Source organism: Rhincodon typus, chromosome 36 (assembly GCF_021869965.1).
Source record: "Rhincodon typus isolate 14 chromosome 36, sRhiTyp1.1, whole genome shotgun sequence".
Taxonomy (NCBI): Eukaryota; Metazoa; Chordata; class Chondrichthyes; order Orectolobiformes; family Rhincodontidae; genus Rhincodon; species Rhincodon typus.
Genome location: NC_063367.1, coordinates 1,899,935 through 1,913,282, shown reverse-complemented (window position 1 = coordinate 1,913,282; position 13,348 = coordinate 1,899,935). Strand labels below are relative to the sequence as shown.

Below are 13,348 nucleotides of genomic sequence, written 5' to 3'. Positions count from 1 at the left end.
CGGGTCGGGACCCCTCTCCCGACCCGAAACGTCAGCTTTCCTGTTCCTCTGATATTGCCAGGGCTTGCTGCGTTCCTTCAGCTCCACACTTTATTATCTCTGACTCCAGCATCTGCAGCTCTTGCTATCTCCGGAGAGATCATTTTGCCTGACATCACCAGCACCATTTAGGTACATGCAGGTGGCAGCCATCTTGGCAGTGACAACACGTTGAATTGAATTAAGTTTATTTTCACATGTACTCAAATTATGAGCACAGTGAGAAGTTTACAAATTGCCACTTACGGCGCCATCTTAGGTACAAAGATACCTAGGTATAGAATCTTGGTACAAAGCAGAAAAACAAAGTTAAAAGATTAAACATTAGTCCTTCTTAGTAAAACATAGAAAAACAAGTAAACTCTGTTAACAGTTCAACACCATAGTCCATAAGCACCTAGCCAGGCTGGGCTTGCACTCCGCCACTCAGGGTTATGTTTCTTTGTTTTTTTTTCTATTGTACTGTTTAATTTTTAACTTTTTTTTTTATTTTTCTGCTTTGTACCAAGATTCTGTACCATGGTATCTTTGCACCGAAGTGGTGACTTGTAAACTTTTCAATGTACTCATTTGAGTACGTGACAATAAACTTAATTCAGTTCAATATTTAATCATCAACTGATACCTGGAATAGGTTATCTCATCATTAGCGCACAGATGTCTGTGGAAGCTTTCTATGCAGAAAGTGACTGCAGGATTTCCATTGTGCAACACCCAAATCGGTCCTTCACAAGATGGGTGTAAAAAAAAGATTACAGCAGGAGTAGCTGGGCGGAGGGAGGGGAAGCAAAGCACAGCTGGAACAGAGATAAATGAAATTACAGCAGAGCTTTGAGGCTAAGAATCAAGATTAAAAGGTGTGTACTTTTTTTAAAAAAATTGAATATGCTTCGGCAAAATAAGGGGCAAAGTGCTGGTAAATACAGCCCCTAATTTTCAATTATACAAAACGAAATGTTAATTTGAACTGTGGGTACCATTCAGTAATCTGTCTTGGTGACTCATTTTTAATCTTTCACAGTATGTGTTAATGCCACTGTCGCATTTGTTGCCCATCCCTAATTGCCCTTGAACCGAGTGGCTTGCCATGTACATTTCAAAGGACAGGTAGAATCAACCTCACTGCTGTGGGTCTGGCATCACACATAAGCCAGATCAGGTAGATTTCCTTTCCTAAAGGATATCAGTACACCCAATGGGTCACTGTCATTTAAGACTAAGCTTTCCATTCCAGATTTTAGGAGTGGAAATTAATTCCAGCAGCTCTCATGGTGGGATTTGAACCAATGACCCCAGAGCATCAGCACCAACTTCTGGATTACTGGTCCATTCAGAATCGTTGCAAGGGAGACAAAAATCACAGCACACCCAATATGGTCTTCAGATAGCTACATAAGTACATGACAAAAATAGAAATTGCTGGAAAAGCTCAGCAGATCCGGCAGCATTTGTGGAGGGAATTCGGAGGTAACATTTCGGGTCCAGTGATCCTTCCTCAGAACTGATGGTAGCTAGGAAAATATTGGTTTATATGCAGATAATAGGTTGGGGTACGGCATAAGAAGTAATCGATCGGTAGGGATAGAGCCCAAAGAGAGAGAACAGCAGCTAGATAGACAAAGGAGTGGATATTGATCTAACTAGGAGGGTGAAAAAGTGTTAATGGGGACTGTTAGTGGCTAACAATGGGTGGTGTGTAATAACAGACTGTGTGATACCAAGGCCAGGTCATGGGAAAAAAACTGAAGTTGCTGGAAAAGCTCAGCAGCATCTGTGAAGAAAAAAAATCAGAATTAATGTTTCGGGTCTAGTGACCCTTCTTCAGGGGGTTGGGGTAAGGACACGGGACATGTCAGGCCCTAAAGTTGTTCAGTTCAATATCGAGTCTGGAAGACTGCAGGGTCCCCAGGTGGAAAATGAGGCGCTGTTCTTCCAGCTTGCGCTGAGCTTCCCTGGAGTTCTGCAACAAGTCTGAGACAGAGATAAAAACCAAAAAAACTGCAGATGCTGTAAATCAGGAACAAAAACAAAGTTGCTGGAAAAGCTCAGCAGGTCTGGCAGCATCTGTGAAGACAAAAACAGAGTTAACGTTTCGGGTCCGGTGACCGTTCCTCAGAACTGGTGGTGGCTGGGAAAATGTCATCTCTGAGACAGAAAAGTTGGCCAGAGAACAGGGTAGTGTGTTGAAATGAGCTTTTCCCCTCCCCCCCGCCCTATCTTCTGCATATAAATTAACATTTTCCTACCTACCATCAGTTGAGGAAGGGTCACCTGACCCAAAACATTAACTGATTTCTCTCCATGGATACTGCGAGATCTGCTGAGCTTTTCCAGCAATTTCTATTTTTGTCTGATTTACAGCAGCCGCAGTTCTTTTGATTTTTATGTAAGTATATGACACTGGAAGCAAATCTGCTAAAAAAAAATGTTGAAAAGATGCAATTTTTTAATCAGATAAAAGACCGTTTACGGAAATTAGAGCAGGCTACAGAGCTTGAAAATTCTTTGTAGCATAGCTTTGAGAGCTGGAGACACAGCAGGGACACATTGGCTGGAGGTTTCCATTACAGCATGGCAGGTTTACATAGGCTGTCCCTACCTAAAATGAAACTTAGAGGGGTAAAGAATCTCGCAGTAATGCAAAACAAATTGCATATGTACACGCTTGTAGAGAAAATTTGATATGAAAAGGCTTTTAAATTGTCTTCACTTCCTATAAGTTTTTATCTATGACCGAGGACCAGATTACTCAAATCAGATAGGTTTTCTTGGTCTTTACTTGGAGGGAACATGTAAGTGGGAACTGAACACAAAGCTCAACTTTCTACCCAGAACAGTTGCCCGACTCACGTGAAATCTTGGAGGAGGACCCGGGCTGGCCAGAAAGGAACATCAGCCTGGTTTTGCTGTTTTTTCCAATCAAGAATAGTCAGAGCATCTTCTTTTTTTATATGGAGCCCATCACAATTTCGAACAGCAGCCTCCAGTAGCACACGGATAGAGAAAGGCAACCTCACTGTTGAAGAAAGAAAGGAACGACTTAAAGTTGCAATCAATCAATCAGTTCCATCAAGGTGGTGTGTTTAACGTGAAAGCACTTTTAAAAGGATCGATTTCATCCAAAAAATACTATGGATTTTGGAAATTTGAAACAAACATAGAATGATGGAGAAATGCAGGTGGTCTGGTACCGTGGAGACAAAAACCAGAGTTGATGTTTCAAGTCCAGTATAACTCTTCTTCAAAACTGAGAACTAGTCATTTTACATTAATCTTCAACAGCGATGGATGAACTATGCAGGATGATGTGTCATTATTTATTTCTTTTCTCAACTTTTCTCATCATCGTTCATTGCCTTGAGGGACGTTATTTCAGTTACTCATGCTTTAAACAAGGTAGACAGAAGCTCACCAGGGCAGAGAGGAGCAATGCCACTTAACCACCAGCTCAAAATAAAATGTCTACTCTCTCCCCAGACTTTTCTCTTGAAAGCAGTGATTCATGGACCACCAAGCTTCAACATCCGAAAGCTTGTGATGACTCATCCTATTAACCATACTCCTATGAGCTGGCTTTTGGGTCAACAGACAGAATCATAAGATTCAAAACTGCACCCACGGTGACAACATGACCCATTTCCCTCAATCGGTCCCTGAAGCCCTGCAAGTTTATTACCCCCCACCAAAATAGTCATTTATTTCCATTTTGAAATAATTGATTCCCTCCGCTTCCATCTCCTTCATAAACATCGATTTCCAGGTCATTACGATGTTGCAAAAAAACTCTACCTCAAATCCCTCTTGTATGTCCCTTATGTGTTCCTGTCAACTGGAACGCAAAGCAAATCGACCCCTTGCTAGTCATGGGGCCTCACAGTTAACTAGCACACACTGCCAACTCAACAAACTGTAGATGAATCTTGGGAGCTGAGTAACTTGAACAACTTGGCATTACACCAAAAAGCTCACTGACAGACCTTGCTTTTAGGAGTTTGTCATGGGACTGACGAATATAAGCTGCGATGGGAGAATCAGGCCTGCAGCATATAATAACAATTAGCAGAGAGATGTACAACCACATCCAACAAACCTTCATGTCGGTCAGTGCTGATGCACAGATATCAAACAGAACAGTATACTGGAATAAAGGACAGCAGAAAGGGAGAATGAACAGAGGACCAGATAATTCATAAGTGTACAATCTTGCCTTATTCTCCATCCTCCCAAATGAGGATGATCCGTCAAAATATATAGGCAAACATCTTACCATATCTTGGATCATTAAGTTTAAGAACATTGAAGTATTTCTTGTCTGGACGATCTGCAGTTAGAGGCTCAATTAAGTAATGGAAGGGATGTTCTAAAATTAAAGAAAGAAATGTTAGCGTACGTTATAGCTGTGGACATAAAAATGTTGAAAACAATCTACTGATCTTTAAAAACATTAAGACATTTGCTTTCTCTGATCAAACATTAACTCAAGTGAAGTTAAGAGGGTTGACAAAACATCAGCAGTCCTGGACTTTACAAAACAAGGTAGCAGCTCGCCACCACATTCTCCAGGGTAATCAAAGATGGACACAAAAGTTGCCAGTGACACACATAATCCAGGAAAGAATAAAAATAACCATTTAGCAGATCACAGCAGAGGTGAAGAGTACAGTCAAAGATTGGATACACAATGTGTGGCAGGGTTAACCTTGAAACCACACACGATCCTGACTTGGAAAAATATCTCCATTACTTTAGTGTTGCAGGGTCAAAATCCCAGACCTCCCTAACAGAACTGTGGGTGCACCTGCACGACAGGTACTGCAACAATTCAAGAATGCGGCAATTAGGGATTGGCAATAAATGTTGTCCCAGTCAGCGATGTCAAAATTATATGAATGAATGGGAAGGGTAACTCTGCAGCTGAGAACGAAACCTTGGTGATCCAACAGGACGAATATCTCTGGTATTTCAACAAGGGATCAAAGCTTGGAATTCAATACCAAGTTTCTCTTTTCCACGGTTGGTTACACACCAAAGCACAAAACTTGATGTTTGAGAACAAGACTGATTCCAAACCTGAATACACAGACAATCAGAAATGAAGCAGGATGCCCAGATGTGACCATATTACATTGAAACAGAACTGAACAAATTGTAGATTTACTGGTTGATGGAGGCCGAACAACACAATGACACCACTTGTCAAAGGAACCTGTCATCTATTTAAATAATCATCTCATGATTTCCTGAATGCCTCATAGAACATGTCTCCAACAAGCTCCCAGATTGTACGTTGTAGGCCTGAACCATCCACTGAGAGAGAGTTTTTTTTCATTTACTTCTTTTGCAACTCATTTTAACTCTGTACCTTTTGTTCTTGAACCTTATGAGCAGAAACAGTATTTCCCTGTCTGTTCTATCCAGACCTCTCACGATTTTGAAAACACATGAACATCTCCTCTTGGCTTTCTGGTCTAAGGAAAGCAGTTCAAACTTCTCCAATCTACCTTCATCCCTAGAACCATTCTTGTAATCCTCTTCTGCACTCTGTTCAATGTGTTCACATCCTTCCTAAAATGTGCCCAGGCTGCACATAATACTTCAGCTGAGGTCTACCTATTGTCCGATATAGGTTCTAGTTTTTTTTTTATTAACTATGCTCTCCAACAGTTCTGCCACCTTTAATGAGCCTTGCATTTATATACCCAGATCTCTCTACTCTTGCATATCATGGAGAACAGTGCCTTTATACATTCTCCATGATATTTTGAAAATGTATCATCACATACTTACCTGCATTGAATTTCAACTGCCACCTATCTGCCCACCTCTCCAACTTGTCAACGTGAATTTGAAGTCCTTTATTGTCTTTTTCACATCTTATAATTCTTCCAAGTTTTGTATCATTTGTAAACTTTGAAATTACCACCTGCACTCCAAGATCCAGGAAAAGGAAGGGTTTCAATGCCGACCTCTGGGGAACTCCAGACTCCAAACTTTTCTCCAGCCCGGAAAAATCTGTGTTGAACATTACTGTTTTCCACTACTCAGCCAATTTTGTATCCATTTTGCCACGGCCCTTTTAATTTTGTGAGCCATAACTTTTCTTACATTTATATTGTGTGGCATTGAATCAAATGCTTTTTACATCTTAGAAGTATTCAGCAAGTTAAACATAATTTGTTGTTAAGAAATCCATGCGAGCTGTCATGCTCACTGAAACCATTGAGATTCTAAAGATGAAAAACTAGTATACCATATTGTGATCTTGTCCAATGAGCTAAAAATTTCCATTCAGTGATCTCTGATATCCTTGGAAATTCTCCTGGAATTGTTGTTCCATTACAACAAGGTGACTGTGACAATTTCAGTGGGTCAGACTTCAGTCATAGCAGTGTAAATGCAGGTGGCTATCCATCTACCATTACAGTTGGGCCTGGAAATAAAGTTGGGTTAATTTGCAGATATCTTCTTACTCTTGTTTAGGAAACAACTAGGAATCCTATCAATGCATCATCAGATGCCCAAAACCTAAATAAGTGAGAAACACAAACTGTTTCAGTAATATCACCAACAACAGTGCTGGTAACTCAGAATAGAAGGTTCCCTGCCAAAGGGTCCGTAAAGAATTACCATCTAACAAGGTGATTAGCTTCTTAGAGGTTTGGATGATTTATGTTGAACTTGGCTCAATACCCAGGTGGATTGCTCAGCCTCCACTGTCCTTGTATCACGTGTTGATCATTACACAGAAGCAGTGTATCCATCAGACCACAAGAAATAGGAACAGGATTAGGTTGTTCGGTCTCTCATACCTGTTCTGCTTTTCAAAAGAGTCAGTTGAATCAAAGGCTTCTCACGTCCACTTTTCTGCCCTTTCACCATAACTCTTGATTCTCCTACTGATCAAAATCTACCTCAGCCTTAAATATACACAAGGATTCTGCCCAACATCTCCCAGTGATAATGAGTTCCAAAGACTGTCAACTCTTCTCTGAACTGCCTCCAATGAAATAATATATTTCCTGAAATAAGGGGACCGAAACTGTTCATAATACTTCAGTAAAACATATAGCAATCCACTCCAAACAGCAAGGTTTGCAAGTTGTGCTGTCCTGCTGAGCCTACAAGAATATATACAACACTAGTGCTTGTGAACTCAAATAGACTATCGCATGGCGCAGCAACCAATGTCTTTGACAGATGGCACAGAGATGCAAACCCGGCTATACAGGAACTTGGTTCTCACGAAACAAAACAAGCTCAAATTAAACAACAGATACATCTGCGTTCAACTGATCGATCTGACTCCGGTAGAATTGTCAGAGTTCACTCTGAATCTTGGAGAAAAGACATGCATTTACGTAAAACCCTATCATTTCTCATGGAAACAAAGTACTTCAAATAAAATAAGTCAGCTACTGCATTAGCAAATGCAGCAGCTATTTGGTACACAGTTGCTTTGCGCAAGAAGAATGGTCAATGCACCTGTAGTTGAGGCTGCATGTGAGCTAGAAACAAATATTGTAGTGGTCATTATGAAAATCAACGCGAAGCAGCAAAACACTGAGAAGCATGATGAAAACGGTATAGGAACATGTGTCAAACCTGGAGGGGTAATGCCGAGTAGACTTGGGCTGTGGACATGTTTGCAAAAAAAACAGAGGTTGCATTAAAAAGTTGCTGCAGTTTAAGGTTATTCATTCGTATTCCAATGGAACACATTGGTGGATTGAAAATGTCTTAATTTTACTAGCACTTTCAAATCAATTTTTTTCAAACTTTAAAAATAGGAAGTTCTGATAACAATTAACAGGTAAAACTCAGGTAGTGCAGAGAATTTGTAGCAATAAAAACCGTAAACTTTCATAGAATTAATCCTTCACTGACAAGTTTACCAAATAATTCTCCTAGTTTTACTTCAGGTATAGTTACGTTGGATAGTGCCCTGGTTAGATAAGAGAGAAGACATTTCAGAATTTGCTGTCAATATCACTTCTAAGCAGCTGCAACAAGCAAGTTGCAAGATAGCTTTAAAGTGCAGTAGATGAGTTGGAAATTAGTGTAAGTACTGTAAGAACAGCATGACTGAGCAGAGACCCTGGGGTAGTGTTAAGTCAAATTAATTGAAAATATTAATGTGAGAAAAAGAAACCTTTGGTTTGATTACCACATATTTCTGCCAAGTTGCAATTTTAGCTCCTTAACAAAGGTTAATTTAACAATTTAGTATTAGGGGAATGCTGGTAACCCCATTATAACCCATGCCACTTCAGTGAAATGGGCATCTCAGGTCTAAACTGTTTTAATTAAAAAATCCTGTAAATGGGTTTATATTTCTTCCACTATGACAGGGCTGTGTCCAGTTTGAGGAGTTTAGTAGTCCACCCTTTTAATCTGCAAACTTCACGCTGTAACTGCTGAGAAAGATATAACTTCAGTAACTCCAAGGTATATGCTAACAAGAATAGTTAGGGCAGAAATCCTAATGACTTAAAATTCCAAATATAAGTTTTATATGTGACATAAATGTGGTGTATGAAACGCCATGCAGTTCAAATGCTTCCATCAGTGTTTCTTCAAGACCAAATACTCCTAACAATTTCGGTGCTTGCAAACTCAACAATAAAATTATGACATAGCATAAGAAGCATTACTGTGACTGGCAATTAAAGGGATTAAAACCGTAAAAAGTTCAATTTTGCTTTCATTGCTTCTTCCCATCCAATTTACTCCACCCTATAGGACATATATTTTCAAAGTGTTTTTCACACCTTCAAAGGGCTTCCTGGCCAGTGCAGTCACTAATGTTCAGTATGCAACAGTGGCAAGTAAACTTCCACAGCTAGATCCCACACGGGCAAATTTAACAGGTAATGTGTTTTGGTTTTCAAAAACGCACTAGTGGATCTTTTGAGTGCAGTTGAACATAACACTTAAGCTACAACTTCAATTATGCACTCAAACTGCTGCAATGGGACTTGAATTTGCACCCAGCCAGCAGGGGCAAAAATGGTCTCAATGGGCTGCAAAGCCACACAAAGCTAGTTATGATCTGCACAAATTTCCTTAAACTTCTGTCTTATGGCAAAATACATCTTTCGAGCAGATTGTTCTGGCTGACTTTGGAGATTGGCACAAAGGGTGAGCCAGAAACAACTGACAACCTATACCAAAGGCATTTGTAAACAAAAACTGAAAGAACTGCAGATGCTGTAAATCAGGAACAAAAACAGAAGTTGCTGGGAAAGCTCAGCAAGTCTGACAGCATCTGTGAAGATAAAAAATCAGAGTTAATGTTTCAAGTCCGATGACCCTTCCTCAGAACCGTTCCGAGAAAGGGTCACCGGACCCGAAACGTTAACACTGATTTTTTTTCTTCACAGATGCTGCCAGACCTGCTGAGCTTTCCTAGCAACTTCTGTATTTCTAAATAATACAAGTTCAATGGAGTGAGGGACAAATAAATTGGCACAGCTCTCTGCCAGTGCCTGAAAAATCTGAATCTATGATGGATGAATAAATGCCCTGTTAAATTACAGAGAAGCAGCAACGCCCAAGGACTAACTGCTCCAAGTTAAACTGAGAGAGACAAACATGAACATATAACAAGAGAAAATGAGTGACAGAATCAGTACACTCAGCTCTCATGCCATTCAAAAGCCAGTCCTCTTCAAGTTCCTAACAAATCCAATATGCTAATTTTAACCCAGTACCTTTCCAAAATTCACTGGGCTAGTTAATGATTCCACAATCACAAAATGGAATTCAACAAACAGACACACACGTAAACCTGCCACTTCTTTTTCCCTTCTGTACAGTTTACAACGTAATTCTACTAAGATTGCAAAAGCCACATGATCCTTTTTTTTAAAAAAACTATTTCATACTTATTCAAATTCCTTCTTCTTGGTTCCAATTCTAGCCCACTGCCACAGGGAAGACCCTTGTGCCATTTTATTTTTCAATTTCCTTCAAACAATAACAGTTACACAGAGGCCAGCACTCATCATCTCAAAAGACTTGTCCTTCAAATGGATTGACCAACCAGGATCTTCCCTTGCCAAGTAGAAGCCATTTGAATGGACATAGAAAACTTTCATAAGAATAGCACCAGGAATGAGGAGCTTCAGTCAGATGGATAGATGGAGAAGCTAGCCTGTTTGTCTCATAGAAAACTAAGGCAAAATTTAACAAATGTTCAAAATGGAGGAGAATCTGGGAGGAGTGGATAGGGAAAACTGTTCCCACTGGAAGGATTGCAATTAGTGGGCACCAATTTAAGCTGGTTGGCTAAATAATTAATGGCACGAGGAAAAGGTCTTTCATGTGCTTAGGATCTGGAATGCACTGCCCAACATCTAGGAGTAAGGTAGAAACGGATTCAATCAAGACTTTCAAAACAGAATTGGATAATTATACGGAGGTGGAAAAGGCAGAGAACTGGCTGAGTCAGAGCGGGCTTGAACACACTGGGTTGAATGGCCTCTTTCTGCGCTCCAAACATTCAATGACTTGAAAGGCGCAGCCTTACTTCGAGATCCTCAGGATATAACATGTCTGATGGCTTCCCCACAATTCCCTTTTTACTGTTCTTCTAATGAGATTAAAGCTCATTTGTCAACAGGGAAAACTGAAAATCATTTTAATTCTCCTCTCAATCCCTTAAGTAGGGTGATGACATGTTGGCAGCACTTGGCATGGCACTGAGGCATATAGCTTAGAATTATTCTTATGATACAATCCATTTTGATTCTGTTTACTATGAGCTGCAGTTCTTTCAATATTCACTCTGAGTTTGTGGACAGATTATGACACACCTCCATGACAGGTGGAAAGTCTGGTCAAGAGATAGGGTCCCTACCAATGTGTCACAAGACAGCTGCACCTTATACAATTGTGCTACTGCATTTCTTAACACTAAACACTATTTATAAATTCATCAGGCAATTCATAAAAGTCGCAGTGACTGTTATTTCCAATGTTATTTCTTTTCTCTGAATCACCTACTTTCTTTAATGATTGAGCATCATTGTGCATTTAACTATTTCACACAGCTATTTGAAGGTAGAAAAACATGAGAACTGGGGACAATTCCCTTTCCAATTCTCCATGCTAAATGGATAAACCAGGTCACTGCACTTGCTCTCTATCAATTAAATGGCATTCACCACAGTCAGAGATCCCTTGCACACTATCCCCTTCAAGTGTTCCCTAAGAATCACTATTAACAGAATCTCCAACACTGAAAACAGTGAATGTGGAACACTTTTTGGTAAATTACGCGAGAAAAGACTCAGGATGTCAAGGAGTATCTGCGAAGGAACATTGTTAATCAGTTTAGTAAAGTTATCTGCTTCTTCCTCCTCAGATGTTGCTGATTCAGCTAAGTATTTCTGGCATTTTCTAGTTTGAAATCATCTGCATTATGCTCATTAGGGATCCATCATGGAATTATTTACATGCTGTTTACATGACTATATATGTACTTCTACTACATCAAGACTAATTTCAGACTATTTCTTAGGGTGACAGGACTGTCCCATGGTGAGACTAGGACTGTACACTAAACATTTACAGTAATGAGAGGTGCGGTCACTGAAACTTAAAATTCAACAGAGTGGACATGAATTAGATTCTTCCCCAACTGGTGGGTCTAAAATCAGGACACAGTCTCAGAATAGGGCATGTCTTTTTTATTTACTGAGCTGAGAAGGAATTTCGTCAGAGGGTGGTGAATCTCTGGAACTGTCTATCCCAGAGGGTTTAGAAATTCATTCACTGAGCATGCTGAAGTCTAAAATCAATACATTTCTGGAAAATAATAACATTAAGAAATAACTGGATATCATAGAAAATTGGAATTGAGAAGATCAGAAATGATGTAGGATTGTGGGGCAGACTCAAAGGGCTGAATGGCTTGCTTCAACTGTCATGTTTTCCAAGTTCAGTACATGGAGGAAGGACCGTGGTGTTGCGGTAATGTCACTGGACCAGTAATCCAGAAGTGTAGGCTAATGGTCTCGTAACATGAGTTCAACCCTTACCAGGCAGTTAGTGGAATTTAAATTAAGTTAATAAACATGAAATATAAAGTTGTCTCAGCTATGGTGACCACATTAATTGTTGCAGAAACTAATTTGGTTCACTATTATCTGTTAGGAAACGAAAGCAGCCAGACTTACCTGGCTTACCTTATATTATGAAACACCAGACGCTTAGCAATGAGATTTAAGTAAGAGATAACATAGGCTTCATTTTCGGAACAATAACCCGAAATAGACGTTTAGAATTCCAGAAAGAACCAAAATTGAGTGTAACGCTGTTTTTTGTAAGAAGTAAGAGAATTCAAGACTGAGCAACACCAAGAATCTTTCAAGTCAAGGAAACTGAAGGAAATAGCTCTCTGAATGAGCTGCAAAGTGTTAAAAAGTTGTAGGTGCCAAGAGCAGTGTAGTCAGAGCTTTTTGGTATAGAAAGAGGCCCTTCAGCCCATTATGCCCAGGCCAGTCATCAAGCACCCATCTATTCTAATTCCAGTTTCCAGCACTTAGCTCAGAAACTTGTATGCTATTGTATTTCAAGTATTCAAGGTTCCTACCTCTACCATTATTTCAGGCAATGAGTTCCACACACAACCATCCTCTGGGTGAAGATTTTTCCTTAAATCCATCCTAAAACTTCTGCATCTCACATTTAACCCATGCCCTCTGCTTATTGATCCCTCCATCAATCATGTCCTCCCTCAGCCTTCTCTGCTCCAAGGAAAACAAGTCCAGCCTAACTAATATCATAGCTGAAAAATTCTAGTTCAGGCAGCATCCTGGTAAATATCCTCTGCATCCTCTCTAGTGCAACAACATTCGTTCGATAGTGTGGTGACAAGAAATGCACAGTATCCTAGCTGTGGCCTCACTAATGTTTCATACAGTTCCTTCACAACTTCCACATGCATTGTATTCAATGCCTCAGAGACATACGTGGAAACAGACCCTTTGGTCTAATGAGTCCATGCCAACCATGTCCAATCTGTTTGCATTTGGCCCATATTCTCCAAAGCTTTCCTATTCATGGACAGGCCTCACCAACGTCCTGTACAACCTCCACATGATGTCCCAATTCCTATACTAAAAGATCTAGTAATGAAAGCAAGCAGACTAAACGCTTTCTTACCCAGCCTGTCTAATTGTGACACAAACTTCAAAGAATTATGTACCTGAACCCCTAAGTCTCTATTCTACAACACTACCCAGGGCCCCACCATTAATTGTATAAGTCCTTCCTTCTTTGAATTACCAAAATGCAATACGTCACG

The 13,348-nt window shown here is 40.0% G+C and overlaps 1 protein-coding gene across 1 annotated transcript in view; it reads right to left on the bottom strand.

Annotated features, from left to right (window-relative positions):
- Positions 1-13,348, bottom strand: part of ireb2 (iron-responsive element binding protein 2) — a 76,038-nt gene that overhangs the window by 57,069 nt on the left and 5,621 nt on the right. Inside the window, exons 2-3 of the mRNA XM_048617020.1 lie at positions 4,307-4,399; positions 2,890-3,055 (exon numbers count right to left, since the gene is read on the bottom strand). Of these exons, the coding sequence (XP_048472977.1) occupies positions 2,890-3,055; positions 4,307-4,399 (259 nt within the window). The remainder of the gene's footprint in view (positions 1-2,889; positions 3,056-4,306; positions 4,400-13,348) is intronic.